The following is a 19,947-nucleotide window of genomic DNA, read 5'->3' on the forward strand; positions in this document are numbered from 1 at the left end:
GGGGCATTGGACTAGATGACCTTAAAAGGTCCCTTCCAACCCAAACTATTCTATGAGTGTGATCTGTCTGTGCCCTTAAATGCAGAATGTGAACTTTAATATATTTGAATATTATCTGCTTATAATCATGCGTCTGTGATTTTCAAGTTGTCAGTGCAAAGAAGCAGTTGATTGTGTGATGTCACGGGAAGCAATTGATTGTGTGATGTCATGGTGCAGATGAACAGCAAGCCAAAGAACAGTGCATTGTTGACTTATCTCTTTAGTATGTGATGAGCCTGCGTATTCACTTCCCTGTATACAAATTCGTGTAAGAATAGAATTTTACATATCATTTCTGTAGCTCAAGTAAGAGTCACCTCAAGTCTTTTCTCCATAGCTCAAGAGACTTTCAGTCACTAGCTAATATACTACACGCTTCTGATCCCTTTCTGATAGTTTCATGCCACAGAGTTCACTATTCTTATTACTCCATTAATCATAGTCTTTTCAAGCGATTCATAAAATACAAGAAATAAGTTGTTTATCACAGATGGGTCTTTATTTAAAAAACATATTGAAGCAGTATTTGGGACCTTAAAGCTACCCTGCGATGATTTCTTATTGAGAAACAGTCAGCTGGAAACACAGCTGGAAACAACCCTTAGAAAATAATGGAAGCTTTTTCTCCAGTGTCTTAATTTTTTGTTTCTTGTTTCTTACAACAGATTTTGATAAACCTGACTTCAAGAGAAGCATTGTCTGCTTGGAAGACTTAAGTGTTGGTACTGTTCTGACTGGAAAAGTTGAAAATGCAACGCCATTTGGAGTTTTTGTTGACATCGGTGTGGGAAAAGCAGGTTTGATTCCAGTGCGAAACATAACAGAAGCAAAACTTTCTAAAGTGAAGAAGAGAAGAAGCCTGGGGTTAGGTCCTGGAGAAAGAGTGGAAGTTAAAGTGCTTAATGTCGATATTCCTAGACTAAGGATAACGTTGGATCTTATTCGGGTTTTATGAGGGGGGGTTTTATGATTGAGCCTTCATTTTAAAGGTTAAGTAATGTCAGCAAGGTTCTGGAGATTCAGTCGTTGAGTGAGTGCATTGAAAACGAACAAAATTTGAAACCTTCAGCCTTGCTTTCTTTTTTTTTTAATCTAACAGTTTTTCCACATTTTTTGAATCGTTTTTGTTAATAATTGCTGGAACAGTTTATTGGATTACCTCCAAGCAACCTTGTTATTTTGTCTGCAGAACAAATGAACTTCCAGTGGACTATCAGACAGATCTCTTATCTGTTCTGTCTGTGCAAGATTTGCTGTCTCAATCTTTAGTCAGTACTGCACGATCAGACACATCTACTGCTCCCCTTCAAAAAGCAGCTATTCCGTTTGCCTGTTTTCTGCTTGAGAGTCTAAAAGAGGGTACCTAGTTGTAAAAAAAAAAAAAAAAAAAGTGATCTCTCTAAGTTAGTCGGTGATGACATCGCTTCAAAAGTAGGCTGGAAGAAGAGTACTTTTTAATAGTATTGATGGTTCAGAAATATTTGGCTTTAATTTATTTGAGCATTGTTAGAAGGTCTGTTTACCTGTCTTATTGCTCGTTCAGTTGTTGATTAACACACTTGGATGTACCTTGGGGTTTAAGGAACTTTGCTCAAAGGTGTCAAAAGACATTTATGTTCTTCTATACTTGTGCAAAATAAAAACAGTTCGGGCCATCTTTTCTCAGTGTACTGGTTCTACACGTGATTTAAGTCCTAGTTTTCTTTCTCTCCAAAATGTGCTCCATCAGTAACACTTTACCTTAAGGATGCAGCTTGTGAGGATGCACTTGTCTCGCCTGCTGAATGGTATGCACTTTCTTGAGCTTTAATACTGGACTACAGCCCATGGCCTGATGTTGTTCCTGATTTAATAAAATAGTTCTAGTCTCTCTTGGACTCCTTCAACTCAACATTTATTTTTTTTCCATCTTTGATATAATGGATTTTTCTGCCTGTTTTGAGTGGAGAACGACTTTTCAATGCTTTTCTTCACACACTATGCTCATGAAGGCATGATTCTCCCTAAAAAAAAAAAACTTTTTACTGTTGTGTTCATGCTTGCAAAGCTTTTCTGGACTTCTGTTTTAATAAGAATGCTCGTTGTTTCCTGCTAGGAGTGCCTAGCACATGAGGTTTTTTTCTTCCACCTAGAGACTTTTTGTTTTTGTGGTGTTTCAAAGGGTTTACCAATTTGGCCAAGTTTACAAAGGACAGGCAATGGTATAGTGGCAGAAGAGCCTCCAGCAACAGCAGATGTGTGTGGCCTTTCCACAGAATTTTTAGTGTATTGGACGTTTGTTCCTGTGAAGTCATCAAACTCAACTGTAAGTTGGCAGAAACTCCTGTCTTTAACAGATGAGCACAAACACGTATAGCAAATAAACTGAATTTGCTTGGCCTTCTTTAAGAAGGAGATAAACTTAATCTTCTCTTGAAGCTCATTTCAGTGAGCTAGGATGAAGAATGTTTTCTCTTTTTGTACTATTTTGTTACTGAAATTCATTTTTTTAATTTTTAATATCATGGGGACTGTAGCATCTTCTGAATTTTTGTGTATATCTCGTAGATGATCATAAAATTCCCTAAATGAAAGACATCTCCTTGAGACTGTTTCTCACTGTTAATTCACAGGAGGACTCTTGCCTACTCAGAGGACTGACCGACAAATCAGCTTATTTACTCGTGAGCTAGTTTGTTTTCTCCTTAGTGGGAACTCAGAACGTTATTCTGTGGCATTACAGGGACTATTGGAAAATGTCATCTCTATCTCTGATTTTTTTTTCATCACACCAAAATGGGAAGTTTATGACTTAGTGTCATAAATGTCTTCAGTTCTGCAAATGTAATCCCATTATTTGTCAGCTAATCCAGTGTATTAACTACTTTCCCACAAAAATATTTTTTCTGTGCAAGTTCTTTTTTTTTCCCTTACATAACAGCCTAGTGAGAGTCTAACAAGGATGAGTGTGTTCATATGACCTTCTCAGTTTTTGGCAGACCTTTGGAGATTCTTAAATTCTCTCTTCTTGAACTCTTGCGGCTTTCAGATTTCTGGCATCAAAGCATCAAGACTGTTTTCTCTAATTCATCTGCCCCTTTAGTTTATGAACCAAGAAAAAATTACTGGCTGGGTGCTTTTTCTGATTGGAGATGCTCTTCATGAGGCAGTCCAATCTTTGGAACAAATTCTGTAGTGCTTAATAGTGATGCCTCCAAGATTTAAAAAACAAAAACCCTGCTTCATCCTGATCTTACTTAAATACTTCAAAGTACAGTTTCTCAGGGGAGGAATTAAATACAACTCTTTAAGTCTCACTAAAAATTTTACTTTTGCCTTAAGCTGTAGATTCCAAGGCATCTACTCACCATTCTACCTCTGCACAAGAGAATCTGGCCCATTGATCTTAGCTGACAATCTGGTTTTTTAGTCCCGCCCTCACTCAAATAGTCTGATATTTTGCAATTGCCTTCCTCCGATATGCAGACCCATAAGAAGATCTTCTAAAGATTTCCTGTGCTTTAGATGTTAGACGAAGGAGAAGAATTCTTCTACCAAACAAGATGGCACTTGTATGCCTGGCTGTAGTAATGCAAATCAAGAGTTTAAAAGAAGCCATTTGTTTTGGTTTTATTCCTGCCTCAGGCAGTTTTAGACAGCATATATCAATTTTCCAGAAACTTGTCAACCTCAGGAATGATTTAGTATGCTGTTAAACATAATAAAATCAATAGGAAAACAAATAGAATTTCCATGAGGAGCAGACGGTTGGAGAAGCTTGTCCATATGGCATATAGACATGCTGGAATTTGGGGCTTTGTGGGGTATTTTTGTTAGAAAAATTGCATACCAAGTGAAGGTAATGCATAATTCAGGAGAACAAATAATCTAACAGCTTTGTGGGAGTGCGTCTTGAACTTGGTGTCTGTATTTATTTAACAACAAATACACTTAGAAACTCTGTGCCTGGAAGCTACAAACCAAACATGAATCATATTTGCCTCATTTCAGAGCTTTACATAAGGAGCCTCACCTGCTCTGAAGTGAGTGCCGAGTTCTTGGTTCAGCCTGAATAGCACCTTTGCTTTTCAAGCCTTCCTGAGGGTAATTCATGTAGCTACCTGGCCTTGCTTAAGGACATCCAACTTCAAAACTATCAGTCCTGTAAGAAAGTGGAGGGAACCAATTTGTTACACCAGTCCACGTTACTCTCTGTCACTCCCTTTTGTTCAAGGTTTCCAAAAGAATTCTGAGGGAGTTGGTGTGTCTCTGAGTCTACATAAAAGCTAGGAAAGTCAGTAACTCCACTCCTCCCCATTGGAGACCTTCTAGAGGGTTGAGAGCACCTTGGTTTACTGGTCCTAACTGTTCTTCACCCTCCTCACAGGCATGTAGAAGCCGTTAAGTGTTTCATCTTGAGAAATCCTTGTGAATCCGTACTCCCTAAAGCTTTGCAAGTAACTGACGTCTGTGTTTCTTACAGCAAACCTCAGTGACTAGTTTTAAGAGAACTTTGGTTGCCTTGTTTCCAGTTGAGCCTCTAAATGGTCCCTTCAGTGGATGTTGTAACTGTATGCTGGCTACAGGTACCTCCTGCCAGGAGGCGTTGAAGAGTGCTGCTTACTCAGAGGTTTCTCTAGGAGCTAACCAGTCACTTCCATCTAATCCGTGTTGGAACTTTGGTTGGGTATTTTTCCAGATAGACATAGATGAGTGATTTGTGACAAGTCAACTTTTTCTCATAAAGCTTTTCTGCAGCTGATGGCAATTTCTAGAGAGCTAGAGTTGAACAGCAAATCATAGTAAGTCTATGTATTGCATGACAGACTCTACCACAGCTTCTGCAACTTGGAGATCAACAGTCGAAATTCTTCAGTCTGGGAGGGACCAGTGCTGACATATTGCTTCTGCGTGAGCTTGTACAATGGGGCTTGCTGCTGTTAATCTGCTGGTTTTCATGCTGTTTCTATAGCTGTTAAGTGTCCCCTGGGCATGTTCTAGTTGTATCGAGAATCCTAAGAGATTTTCCATTCTTTGGAAGTGAGAGAGGACTGGTGGCCATGCCCAGAACGGGATGACTCTCATCTGATCGATAATTTTAAATCTAACCTAAAGTTCAGAGTAAAGCACTCAAATCTCATCTCATCTGCTCTCTGTCCCTGAGTAGGAGCTAACAAGCTTTTGAAATTGGCCTGCTTACTCCTTGTTTCATTGGTTAGAGCTTTTCCGTTGTTCAGCTTCTAGAATTGAAGAAGATCAAGACACACTCAACATGGCAGTCCAAATAATATTATTAGAAACTTTTGTTTCTCTTGTTCTCCTCCACAAGGAACGACAAAGAAGGGAACACTTAGTAAACTGAGGAGCCACATAATTTCTTTAGCTTTATTAAATCTGGTTGAGTTCAGATTTCTACTTGTGCAGAGGTTGTTTGTCTTCAACAAGTAGTCAGGAGACCACCACCTCAGAAAACTTAATCAAAGTGTTATTTTCCCCTTATCTTACAGATCCATTTATCGTACTACACTTATGTTACTAAATGAAAAGTGGTTTTTGTATGCAATCAGCTAAGCTGGAGTTTTGCATTCTCATATCTCATCATCAGTCATGTCTCTAGTAAAGACTATGCCTTTATTTGTGGTCAGCAGTGCATTTTTTTGCATGTGACTCACAATGAGGTATGTGGAAATAATGTCATGAGAAGAACTGTGCTTGGGGGTCATTTACAAAGACTTGAGTAGAAGTGAAATCTTAGGAAAGTATTTTCACCTCAGAATTAAATGTGTGGAATAGCTTGGCAGAGAGCGGAAACTGCCACATACCAGAGGCTCAATATTGGCACCGTGACTGCTTTTTTGTGTGGTGAGAAGAGGGAGGGGCAGGAAAGGGGAAATGGAAGGAAATGGAGGGATTTGGGCAAGAACATCCTGGAGATGTAAATGGTTTTATGGGAATGAAATTAAGATGATGAAATGCAAATGGTAGTAATGTAATGCTAATGGAGTAGTAATGGAATCCTAGCCTGGTTATCTCTTACTCCCTGTACCCCACACGAAGGTAGACAGAGTAAGTATAAGTATGTTACAGCTAAAGGAAATTGCATATCTCACATCAGTGCATATTGCTACTAAAGAGTAGTGTGGAACCAGTTGGCTTCAAGTGGAAGAAATACAAAGTATGTGCTGTTAATTGATTTGCTTCTCATTTCCCAGTGTTGCTGTTTCTAACTGGTTTATTACGAGTAGATCAATCCTTGCTCATCAGCACTTCTGGCTGAGAGATTGCAGCTGTCATGTGTAGCATATATGCGGTCTATCGACACGGGGCGGTGGGAGTGCTCCGGTGACATGGGCGGTTGCAGCCACCAGAGCTTTTACTCGTTTCTACCTAGCGGGAAGAATCCTCGAAAGACCAGAGTTTGTCATAGCTTTCTTTGATCCTTTGAAATTAGTGTGCTGCTGTCTTCAGTGCATGGGGGTAGATGCAGAGCCAATCAGAAGCTGAAAATAAGAGAAAATCCAGCTATTTGTATACTGGGTAGAATTTTTTTCTAAGAGCGCACAGCATCAGTGGTTTAAGATCTGCACTGGGGGTTAACTTTTTTATGTAAGCACATGCTTGTTAGCATCTAAAGAAATTAAATCTTACTTACCTGAAAGCGCATCGCTCTTGGTGTGCTCCATGGCTGAGATAGTTACTCAGTTTTAAATTTGAGTATGTTCTCAGGGTGTTGTCTCATGGACTGTCTAGTTTAGAATTGGTCTAAAGTAGCCTAGGTATGTTAATCTTCAGTAGGTTTTATGAGGCCTTGTGTTTTTCGGGACACACAATGAGTGATAATCTGAGTTGAAAGAAGCATCTTCCAATGTTTCCGATTGACAGACTCTTAGACTATTGTGTGTGGTGATATGTGGGCACTATTCATGGGAGGGAAGGGCAGGTGATAAGGCTTATAAAATGAATAAGAACATTCAAAATTACATAAAAGGAAAATGTCTGCTTGGCAGTAGGAAATCCTTGACAGTCTCTGTTACAGTCTGTTTCCCACATTTCAGTATTAAGCTTCTCACTTGGATCAAGTTGCAGTAGTGTGTTTCTTGGGGGACCAATGTCACTTTGCATGCCTTCCATTGCTTGCAGACTTTGCTGGACCAGTGACAATCTAGCCCCGTTTAGAGACCAGCCAAACAACTATAAAAAAATCCCTCCTATGGGAATGGAGCTTCAGCTCATCTCCAAAACCAAGATTGCCTGCAGTCAAAACCCTCTGAAACAGTTCTGCTCCTTTGCTATTTCTAAGAGGAGTGCCTTCCTCAAGTCTTCCCTTATCTTTGTTGAATGGAATATAAGTGGTTTATCATCTTTTTTTTTCTCTCCCCTCCTCCCCCCCAATACTCTGCAGTGAGTTACTTACTCCTACGTAAACCAGAGTGCTGCAGAGCTTTGTTTTCCAATGTAAGTACAATTTAATTATTTCAGCATATGTTCTATATCCTTTAAATGTAACTTGTATCTGGGTTTGTTGTGAGAAATACTAGAACACTTTCCTTGTAATCAGGGTGACAGTTATGGTATTAACTGATTTGGTGGTTATCAGGTCACAGCCATGTGGGAAGACATAACTCTCTACAGACTATCTGCTTCTATTGAAGGAGAACTTCTTGATATTGTGTGATTAGATATGGGAAAGGGTAATAAAGGATTGGTGCTTGGAAGTGTTTAAGGGTTTTAATGGGAGTGCCCATCCTCTGCACTAATCAAGGCATGGATTCCACAGCAGCATGAAGGTTAGGAGCAGAAGGTAGGATGGCAATCCTGAGTCCAGTTTCCACTGGGTTCAATCTCGTTCCATCACAGGCATCACACCACAGGATCCCTTTCGTAGAATCATAGAATCTTTGGGTTGGAAGGGACCTTTAAAGGTCATCTAGTCAATGCCCCCAGCAATGAGCAGGGACATCTTTAACTAGATCAGGTTGCTCAGAGCCTTGTCCAGCCTGACCTTGAATGTCTCCAGGGATGGGGGATCTCCCACCTCTCTGGGCAACCTGTGCCAGTGGCTCACCAACCTCATTGTCAAAAATTTTCTTCCTTATATCTAGTTTAAATATGCCCTCTTTTATTTTAAAACTCTTACCCCTTGTCCTATCACAAGAGGCCCTGCTAAAAAGTCTGTCCCCATCTTTCTTACAAGCCTCCTTTGAGTACTGGAAGGCTGCAGTTAGGTCTCTCCAGAGCCTCCTCGTCTCCAGGCTGAACCACCCCAACTCTCTCAGCCTTTCTTCACAGGAGAGGTGCTCCAGCTCTCTGGTTATTTTTGTGGCCCTCCTCTGGACCCGTTCCAACAGGTCGACATCTTTTCCATGCTGAGGGCTCCAGAGCTGGGCGCAGGACTCCAGGTGGGGTCTCACCAGAGCGGAGCAGAGGGGCAGAATCCCCTCCCTCGACCTGCTGGCCACGCTGCTTTGGGTGCAGCCCAGGATACGGTTGGCCTTCTGGGCTGTGAGCACACGTTGCTGCTTATCGAGTCCCTTTTTAAAACCCTTTTGGCAACGTTACCGAACAGAAGCTAATGATTGTATTCTGTGTGTAAAAAAGATTAAGTGGGGAGACCCCAAACAGACTTAGGCCCACTGTCAGTGAACTGGCATTTCAACTGTATCCAAATGGGAGTGTGACTGCTCAGGTGGGATTTACATGAAAGTGGCATGTTTCGGTATAGGTGAAGCTGTGTTTCAGTAGTATTAGCTTCCTTGTCAAATCCACAGAAGTTAACAATGTGGGCTGTAAAAGTAGTGTTAATTACTACATTAATGTTGTTAGCATTTCAAACTGAAGCATTGCTAGTCGTCATAAAATGAGGGACCCTGGCCTTGGAGGCAGACTTTGTTAATTTTGCATTGCATGTAAGCAATTGCAGCATTCCAGGAGCTCCTCTGTATCTTGATGACTTTAAAAAAGTACAACTGTAGCTGAAAGGTGAACATCCAAAATACTCATCACAGAACAGAAATATAAATATGTAGGACATCTTTGTTCTGTTATTTGATTTCATGTTTGTAAACTATGTTTATAGACAAATCTATTTTGTATATTTCTGGCTAACTGCTGGCAAGATAGACATAAATATGTCTGGGAATGGACATGCAATAAACAAACTATCCAGAGTTTTATAGAAATGTATTTTGTTGGTTTTAAAAACAGGATGGTTTTGGTCAGCAGATCTTCACTCTACAGATCAGCAGATCAGCATGCCAGGTAATGCGTGTTCATACTGCATTTGGTAGAGGGTGCAGGTTCATGGTTTTCTACTGATGCAAAAAACAGAGACAAGGTTTTGGTTTTTATTTTCCTAAAACTATTTACAGGAATTACTTATTTAAAGAGTTAATTAAATTAAGCTGCATCTTAGCAATATCTACTCCAGAATCTCTGGGTGACTTTTCTAAATTTTTCTTTTATCTTCGCGCTGGCTTTAACACTTGTAAAGTTCTGATGTCGCATACTTCTCCTAATAGCATCCTAAAGAAGCAAAGCTCATCTCACCAGCAAAAATAAAAAAGAGGGGGGCAAGAGTCACAAGAGATACTTGTGTACAGTACGCAAGAGGTACTGTGTTATTTAGGTGTGTGCAGTGTTGCTACTGTGTGCTGCAGAAACACCTTTGTTATTTTTTTATTCAAAATCAGCTAAACAGTACTTCACTAAAATAAATCTTCAAGGAGCTTATACCAAACAGAATAGGAAAATTTTAGTAAGTAAAATGTTATCAATGGAACAGAGATTGACTGTTCATCATGCCTGGTATATATTGCTTTGTCTAACAACTCGCCCCAGCAGGCTCACAATTGTGCTCTCTCTGAAGACCCTCCCAGCTGCAGGACCTGATTGACGGAATCTGTGGGCAGATGCACTTGCCAGACTCCAATAAAGATGGGGCCTTGGGAAAATCTAAGGCAATTATTGATGGGCAGCAATCCACTAATCAGACAATTTCAAAATTAATCCCACAGTCCCTTACTGTATTAGCTTTCCTCCTTGTTTGTATTTATACAGCAAATTCATGACTTCAGTGAATACTCTCCCTTCCAGCCCAATTATATCTCTCTGAGGGTATTAAATTAAAAACAGAAGAAATATTGAAAGTGGCTTGCAATTAGTTTCTTTAAAAGGTGGTATGGCACTTGCAGGCTGGGGTTCTTAATATGATGCTTGATAATAAAAGTAAACAGGATTTTTTTCATCATGCAAGCAAGGCAAGTATTCCTAATACGCCTTGTTATAAAGCAGCCTATATATAATGAGAGAAAGAAGTGATTAGATTTTGGAGTTTAATTATATTTTCATAAGATTCTTCTAGAGTAACTGACAAGTCCACAGTGTCTCCAAATAACATAAATAGATTTTGGTTTGTGCATTTTGATTTATCTTTCCCTTGTTTTATTTTGATCGCTTTATAATACAAAATTGCATTGCATTTGATTGTAACCTGCCTCTTAAATGAAGACTGATCCAAATAGAACATCTCTTTCACATGGAAATGAAATATAGAACCATCTTCATGGTGTAACTGTTAAGCATGAGTCATTGCCTGGAGTCCTTGGTCATGTACAGTGTATCTCATTTTTTCAAAATTTGGAATTCTGTATTGAGTGTCTGCAGTGGATGAGGAGTTGTTTCTGCAGATCTGAACCTGAATGTCAAATTCCCTTTCTTATTATCAAAAATGGGCAACCAAAGATAGGCATCACTTCAAAGGCATTATTTTGCATCACTACAATGCGGATGGCTATTGAATTGGGTAGTAAGAGCACTGTGCACTTCTACTGTTTCCCACATGCAGTGGGAAGCATACAGTATTATTGTTTTGTTTATTACTGATCAGTTTGTACAGAGAAATAAAAAAAAAAAAGATCCAATCTACCTGGAAGTCAATGAGGAAACTCAGCGTAAATATGGGTTGGAGAGTGCTGTGCTACCTGTAGAAAGTGTAGAAAGTATTTCCAATTTCTCTCTCTCTCAGATTTCCATCTGTACATCACTTTGAATGGATGCTGTGGAAAAAAAAAAGGTGATGTGAAAGTTTTATTGGGTTTTACTAAAAGTATAGAATTGGTATAATTCTCCATTAAAAAGGATAAATAATTCTGTAAGTGACAGCAGAGCTGATTAACTCTGATCTTTTTAGTAAATGTCCGTGGAGCTGATGAAATTATATATATGCCACCTCATCTTCTACTTTGAACAAAAAGATTAAATGAACAGTGTCCAATTAGGGCTTTTGTAATCAGTTACAAGTTTGGATTGATCCACAGGCATGGAGTACATATGAGACAAGAGTAAAGTAAACTATTTTCTATTACTATTATTCTATTTATATTACTATAATTCTATATTATTCTAACTATTTCTATTACCGTTTTACTATTTTAAAGTAAACTTAGTAAACTATTTTCTGATTACTCAAATTATTTCTTTAACTTTCTTTCCAGAGCTATGCAGTCGCTTGTTGTGGAAAAGGGTTAAGGTAACACACTAGTATGATTGGATACATTTACACAAGAAGACAAGGCTCAGGAGACACAAGGGTAAAATTTCCCGTGCTTCCTTTATACTCCAGTGTCTAACAACATGCCTGCAATGATGCCAAGCTGACTTTCCTAGTGTGAGCAAAACCTGAGATGGAGCTACTGGTAGGCCTTGTTTTATATTACTTTTATGTGATTTATTGCAGAAGTTGTTAACACCCCATAGTTCTTTGAATAAAATAACACAAGAAAACCTGTAAGACTCAACGACAACATAAGACAGGGAGCCTTTCATCTTCATTATGAACTAATTCAGCTGTTGATTACCTAGGGATTAACACGACCACGTGTAACAAAAGATGCATTCTGTGAAGAGGAAGCTCCATAAGGTAACGGCTCATGCAATTTGACATATTTCAATCTAGCTCAGGAGGACAGAGCATGGAAGGTGGGAGGCTAGCAAACAAAAAAGTTTATGCAGATTTCCACCCATCCTTCTGAGGACATCAATTCATCAAATAGATTTCACAAGAAATTATAAAAAAGTGTCTTAAAAATCACAGTGCTTGTTAAGAAAGTAGTACTTGATGAATTAAGGTCACAGCTTAGTGATGTTGGTGGAGCTTTGCCCTTTAGCAAGGAGCTGAGCATGGAGGTTTCAGACCCTGAAATCCTTTCCTGTAAGTAATATTTCAGTAAATGAGGGCAGCTCTTCAGTCCACATCTGCCTAGAGGGATCCTCCTTAGACATGCATGCAGTTCAGTTTTCCTTCTCACACTGCCATTCAGAGAACTGATCATGCTGCTATTTGTGGGCATTCCTTTGTCTTCGTTTTATATGTGCAGGTGGATTCAGACTACTGTCTTTACAGCCACCACCAGCTAGTGACAGCTTTTGGCTGAGGTTGACCTGGGTTAAGTTAGAGCTGGTGACCAAAAAGTAAAAGTTGGTGTTACCAAAGCCTGAAGTTATTTGTTGCCCTTGAGTGGCTGCTGGTTCTAAAGCAGCAGCAATTACATTTGTGTGGCACAATAAACAAAAATAGAAAGTGCGTTCATATGGATAATGTAAAGATTAAAGCTCTTGTACTCTCAGCTGCACACTGAATAGCTTGTGTTTTTATATGCTTTTAAATAGGAGAGCTGCGTAACATGACCCTCTAGTTGAAAGGATGCAGAATCTCTATGCTCCCATCTGGATTATTACATTCAATTTAGGCCACATGAACTCCTGTGCTGAAGGTGTACATCTAAGAAAATGGTTGTGAATTGAGCGTGACTTGCATAAAAGAGCAAGTTGCACCTATTCTCTCTTGAAAAGCATCTGCTTTTAGTTAAAATCACAGTTGGCTTGCAAGCCAGCCGTGGGGCCCCCATCTTCTTTTCCGTATCACCCCACATTCACATGCTTAATATACTAGTAATTTTATTATGGAGCTGTGGTCAAGACTCTGTGGCTAAGGTTGCAACTAGGTTCTTTTATAAGCTCTGTTTTTCGTCTGCCCCACTAGAGCTTTCACTAGGAAAATTGACTTGAAAATTGGCAACATTCACTCTGCACTTCATATCCATATATTTACATTCTCAGGCATGTTTAATTGTCATGCTCCCTGCTTTACTACTCTTTCAACTTTAATGTTAATTATTGGGCTCCACTTAAAGTTAAGCCCTTCTTGGTGTCTTAATTATAATAAAGCCCTAGGCAGTTGGGTTACTATGACCACTGAATATTACATGGTTCTTGGCTGTGGCCCTCAGTTGCCTTGGTATGGCTTATTCATAGACTGGAAGCTCTTTGACTTTTTGTTGAATTTGTTTGAGCATGTTGAGGGTCCCATTCTGCAACTCAAACCTCTTCCTATTACTGCAGTAAAAATAAGTGGTAATAAACATTGAAACAATTCATAGACACAACCTGGCTCCAGTTGAAGCTGATGGCAAAATTTCCACCACCATCAACAGGAATGGGGTGCAGCTGTGGCTCTCATTTTGTAAATTACTGTGGGTACTAACTCATCCTACTGTCTAAGCTAAACCAGTGATGTTTTCCAAGTATTGTTTTCTTACCATTGTCAAAATTTAAATTACCATTTTTGGCAAGATACTGAAAGTCTGCACACTTTAGTGTAGGGAGTATGTGTGTAGCAAAGTTGATCACTTCAAATTGGCGAAGTTTGTTTTGAAAATGATGCTGAATTTGAGCAAGTGTAACGCAAGCAGTTCTTTGTTTTCTTTTTTAATTGACTTTTCTCATCACTTTTTAAATGCAAAATGCAACCTTGCTCACAGAAGCTACGTAATGTTAGAGGATTTGCAAGCAGCCAATTGACTTTGGCACCTTAGTCTGTGTTCCAAAATGCATTCAGATTAAAGCAAGGTGGCAAAGTCTCAATTTCAAATGCAGTAGCTGTTATTCTGTAGGAAGAGGACATTTTTCCTATTCAGTCTGGTCCAATTTCATGCAACTTCTAAATATTTATTCCTGACTATGTGTAGGAAAACTGTCAACAGTCCTATATCCAAAAGTGACTTAACAGTGTCCAGACCTCTAAATAACTGACATTTTCACACTCAGTATCCTCAGTGTATGATTCATTATTTAAAATGAAGCAGGGTATTTTAAGTTCACTACTATTTTTTCCAAGTTTCACCTAGATTCTTTAAACATATAGGCTCTGCAGTCAGAGAGATTAAAAATTGGTGAAAGAGCCAAAATTATCTGCAAGAAAGAACAAGTTCTTTGACTTTTTCAGAAGAGATTTGATGAAGGTCAGAAATTGAAAAGCAAAGGAAAACAGAAGAAAGTCTGCTGCTAGAAGAGAGAGTAGCTATTAAAAATAGGACTAAGAGGATGACGGTAAAGATGGTAAGGGGAGGCAAGTCTAAAACGAAGCATGGGGTTGGAATGGGAGACATGTTCAGGCAAAGGCAGAATGGGTAGAGATGAATACTCTCAGGAATGTAAGTTGCTCTGTAATACCTTACTTTGAAAAAAATAACCTTTTTTAAAATTATGTAGATTTTTCTCCTCTTAACTGTTCAACGTATTCGTTAACCCTTTTGTGCAAATTTCTCAGACTTGCAATGCTAGTTAAGTTGACCATCTCAGAAGCGTAGCGCTGAATCTGCCAATAGGCAGTCCAAAGATCTGTCTTACAGCACTATGCATGTTCAGAGGAACGTGTTGCAGACCTGAGACCACAGTAACTGTAGCTTCTAGCTTTAAACAGGTCATGGTGTTGTTAGTGATGCAGCCACAAACTACACACTTGCCAGAGAAATTTAGGAAATGCTTGGGCTGTAGTTAAAGCTGGATCATTCCAGGAATCTCTCTTGTTCAAGAAGGACTCGGAGGAGTACGTAGAAATTGGCCATTCCTACTTAAATGAGTATAGCTAAATATTGAAAGTCTCTGGAAATTCCTTTTTCAGACTAGGGATAGTTCACTCCTCTGATCTGAGGGGTAATATGAAGTAGTGCTGTATTACTGCTAGCATATTGATTGAGCTGGTACATTCCCTGCCAAATTGTGCTTTGTTTTATTGAGTGTGGGAAGTCTTAACATGTTCTTTGACAGCAAAACCCTCTGCAAACGAAGAATCTGGGATATCTTTATTGCGTACCTATCACAGAGAGTTGTCACTAGTCTATACTCTGCAGAGAGGGTTTGAGATAGACAAATCTCTTTGAAGATAAGGCTTTTTAGGAGACTGCACAGTGAAATCTGCCTTGTTGGTTTATTTGTGTGTATTGCAGTTGTAAACGTAGTGATGCATATATTAAAATTCATGTAATTTAGTATGATGCTGTTTACTAACTTCATGCAATATATATCAGTTTAAAAAAATCACTCACATGATATATATATATATATATATGCTAATAAAATGAAATCCCTTAGCAGTCAAAGGAATTAGCCCTTATATGAGTGAAATACCAAGGCAGGTCTTGTTATTTATATGAAACTTTGAATAATATAAGTATCCAATTGATAAAATTTTATTAAAGCTGACAGCCCTTAAGTGATCTAAGTGGTAAATATTGAAATGAAGTTTCAACAGCACTGCAGTACCAAGGGAGGCCTAAGGCAGTAATAAGGATTAAACAATGATTTAATGTTGTTCCTTGGGGGTAGGGATTGTTGTTTTAATGGAGAGCAAAAGCTCACTTCCTTCTAAATAATTAAACTGTGATTTGAGAAATTGATCTAAGGTAGTTGTAGTGGTTTGTTAAGTCCAAAAGAGATAAATGAAGGCAAAGTGTCCTGGGGCAAGGGGAAGTCAGGGGAGAGTAGTGAAGAGATAGTTTTGCAGGATAGATTCATGACAAGTGTCCCTCGGGAAGGGAGAAGCTGGCAATGAGCATATTTTATCTTCTATTTGTAATGTAAACAGACTTGTGCTGCCTGAGGCTGGATAATAGCTAATGAGCAGGGGGTTTCCGTGGGGTGCAGATTTTATTAGCACAGCTTATAAAAAACAGAGCTAAATTAAAAATGTGGTGTCTTCTAGATAATCCGATAATCAGTGATGCTACAGGGAGCACCTCCGTCTAAGCAGAGTGAGTGTATTAGCATATGCATGTAAAATTTCCAAACAATTTGTTCAACAGTTTTTGAGAGATGAATGGCTTTCTCATCTTCGTAGCAGAAGGCAGATTTCACATAATAGGGCTGAGTATTTTGGGCTGTCTTAGGAATGCAGGAATGAAGGAATTTTGTAATGTGTTTCAAATCTGTCATTTGTATATAAGCAGTGGGAGACTTGGCCAGAGAACTTCTCATCGTATATGCCTCTTGGGTGATTGTTACAAATGAGATGACAGCTAGGATAGTGGTAGAGATGGAATATAAGTGGGAAAAGAGAGAGAGAGAAAACTCTGCCTAATTAGATAATTGCTGAAGGTAATTTCCTTGGGGTTAACGTGATACACAATCCTGAATAGTTCTAGACTACTGACACAGAGCTTCCAAGATTGTGGTGGATGGTTTCCAACTAACCACCCCTCTCAGTCTGTATCCACGTAACATGGTTTAGAAACACAATTAAATTGAGTTAATATCCAAGAAAACATTGAAATTCCCCCTGCTTACTGGAAGAGAATGTCTCTGTGCTCAATCATGCCTTCAGGTGTAGATACAAATGGGCAGGGTACATGCTGTTTGTTCAGAATAATGTTGTATTTGGGCTCTAGCATATCAAAGGAGGAATGAGTTGAAATATCAGAAGCCCCTGAGAACACACACCGCTGTCCAACAAAGTCTCAAAAGTACTGCTGCCAACACCTCCATTTTTCTCAGCACCCAAGGCAAAGCTCAGAAGGCAAATTGAATGCAGAGCATGAATGGCATGAATGTCTTCTAGAACTTCACTTTTATGATATCTGTAGTTTCCATCAATAAGAGAAATGCATATTCCAAAAATGTGTGGCTATCATGAGCTTTGGGGCCTTACTGACTGAGGTCCACTGAAACAGGAACAATTAACAGAAATGTACCTGTATATCTCACTCCAGGGAGACCTGGGGCTAAGTAGTGTTAAGGTTGCACGGTCAGAAACAGGTCTTTGACGCACCTGCTCCTCTCTGTGCAATGAAGTGAAAAAATGGAAGTGAAACTGTGCAAGTAGAGAAGTGTCAGAAAATTATTTCCTGGTTTGATTTTTTCCAAGCAAATTGTTTTATGTTATTCTGTTTTGGATACGTTTTACTGTAATTAAAGGAAAACCTCAGGACCACCTGGTGTACAATCAACCTTATCGTTCCCTAGTCCTCAGGCTAGCAGAGAGAAGGTGTACAATGATCAAACAATCACTTTTATTATTTACTGATGGTATTCCATAACTGCTAGGCAGGTTGCAAGTTCTAGTCTACATAGTTTCTTAGAGGGCATGTGCATTCCAGCTCTTTGGGTGTTCTCCAGCTGTGTCTGCACTCATCTGCTGTCAGCAGGAATAAAAAATGTATAGGATGTTATGTTTTGGTACGTTCCTTTGTCAGATTGGACTTCATTTTGCATGTGTACATCTTGCTTTTTATTTCCGTTGGAGAACACAAGGCAGAAGAAATGTCTTGCACTTGGAGCCAGAAGATGGTAGAGCTAAGTCTCAGGAAATAGGTTTATCCTTCCCATGAGAGTTCATTCCATGGGCTTGACCCATCCCTAAGAAGATTTCTATCTCCTGAAGAGTCAAACTCTGCTTTATGGAGAGCTCCGTTGTATGAGGGAAGTGATACACAGCTGAGGTTCTCCCTTAGAGGAGATGAACTAGGAATTCTGAACATGATTCAAGTTCTGTGGAAAGCCAGGGTAGGGAGCTGGGACAGGGCTGATGTACTTATGATAATTCATGTTAGTGAGGAGGTGTTATCACAACATCATTGAGGTTGGAAGGCACCACTGGAGATTGTCTAGTCCGGTCTCCCTGCTCAGAGCAGTGACATGTTCAGGGCCATGTATCTTACTACTTTACATCAGCTGGAGTTTCCAAAGGTCTGAGTACTTCTTGTGTAGGTATGTCATATGGCTGTAGTACATACCTGAGGAAAGGGTGGTGTAGGTAAATGAAAGTTACCACCTGCCAGGATAGAGTAACATGGTAACGATGGAATACTTGTTTGTTATTACATTCAGCTTGATATCCATGTGAAAGACTAGAGTATTTCTAAGACATGGAACTAACGAAAATAAAATACTTAAAAATAATTTCCTTTGCCACCAGGTATTCACCCATGAGCTTATCTTAGGTATTAGGACTTGTCAATAGTGACAAATGGTAATACTGGTTGAATAATAACTACAACACCGTAGGTAGTCTTGATCTCGCTGGCATGTGAGTTTGTGGTGTCAGTTCAGCTGGTCAAAATGAGGAAGTGAAGCATTTTACAATTGAAAAATTGTATTCTTATCCTCTTATCCTTCTTATCCTATGACCTCCATCTATTTCAGTAGACCAGCACTGTGCCGTGAATAGATTTGGAAAGGTGCCCAAGGTGAGACCCAAGATACCTACTCTATGGAGATGAGTATTTTACATTTGATCTTCTGCAAGGACACAATCCAAATTCTTGGATATCACACCATGGCATTTCATGATGTTTATTCGGGGAGAATAATGCCCAGTTTCAGATGATCAGGTACTACACATCACTAATAGGAAGATCAACATCTGATTATCTGCTTGCTAGGGTGTCAGTAGACAGTTCCGTTCCTGCCTTTGCACTGCTCTTCCTGAAGAACTATCATGCAAGTCACTTGTCTTTCTAGGCTTCTATTTGCCATATCTGCACCAATAGTAAAAGCAGTTCCTTTCTTACTACTTTTTTAATCTGATTACTTTTAGATGATACCTCTTCAGTGCAGCAAGTGCCTTGTTCTCTGCATCTGAAATGGAGCTGAAATAAGAGCTTGAAAACTTGAAAATTAATGTGAAGAGCTTTGTCACTGTTGGCTTATATGTTGTCACATATTTTTGCCATGATCAGGTTTCTTACAACAGCTTTTTTGTGGCAAACATTGTTATGTTTTAACTTAAATATAGCAAAATCTTCAACATGATGAAATGGCAAAAAATGTCACAGTTCATCATGCTACAAAGTATAAACAATCATCAAACAGGTGAAAAATACATTAAAGAAGAATAAAACTTCAAACAGGTTTTAAGTAGTTCACTTTTATGTTTTAATAGCTCTTTAGGAGCCTGTAAATAGAAAGTCAATTGGATTTCAGACTTGTTTCCATAGTTATATTACACACAGGGAGTATTCAATAAAACAAATCTTTTATTTAGTTCCTGACAGGTAATTAAAATGTGCTTCTGCATTTTCTTGTCTGTTATAGTAGGAACTAATATCAAAGATTTCTAGAGTTTACAAGTATTCACAAATATATTGCAACTTAATTTTACCTTTTGGGCTGCAAACCTAGTGCTAACTGGAAGTCTTTAGTTAGTGGAAAGTTTGAATCCTGTTTGGCATACTAAGCCTAACATTTCTTTTTTCCTGCAAAGATTTGTTCTCAGCTTCAAAGATCCCAAGTTCCTTTTACACATTTTTCAAAGTAATAAACTGTGGGGAAAGCTAAATATGTAGAAAAACAGCCAACTAGAAACAGATCACACTTAGAAAAAAGAAAGAAAAAAAGATACCGTGTCAACATTCCTGAAAATATTGGGGGGAAGATATTCTTGAGGGTTAAAGTAGTATGAAATTGTTTACATAGTAGTCAATGACATTGTTTTTGTTTCAAGCATCTGATAGTTTTCTAAGTACTACAAAGAACCATTCAGTGCTGCGGTCTCACTCTATTTTTAGTGGTTTTAGAAGACAGCACCTGTGAATGTCAAAGAAAAGCTAGAGAGTAATTTCTCTTTATTGCTGACATGCTACCTGGATCACTCTG

General features: G+C 38.9%; 1 protein-coding gene across 1 annotated transcript in view; it reads left to right on the plus strand.

Moving 5' to 3' along the window:
* Positions 1 to 1,002, plus strand: part of SRBD1 (S1 RNA binding domain 1) — a 124,134-nt gene extending 123,132 nt beyond the window's left edge. Inside the window, exon 20 of the mRNA XM_010297579.1 lies at positions 708 to 1,002. Within this exon, the coding sequence (XP_010295881.1) occupies positions 708 to 997 (290 nt within the window). The 3' untranslated portion in view covers positions 998 to 1,002. The remainder of the gene's footprint in view (positions 1 to 707) is intronic.
* The last annotated feature ends 18,945 nt before the right edge of the window (positions 1,003 to 19,947 follow it).

This window comes from Phaethon lepturus, unplaced genomic scaffold (genome assembly GCF_000687285.1).
Source record: "Phaethon lepturus isolate BGI_N335 unplaced genomic scaffold, ASM68728v1 scaffold1392, whole genome shotgun sequence".
NCBI classification, from domain to species: Eukaryota; Metazoa; Chordata; class Aves; order Phaethontiformes; family Phaethontidae; genus Phaethon; species Phaethon lepturus.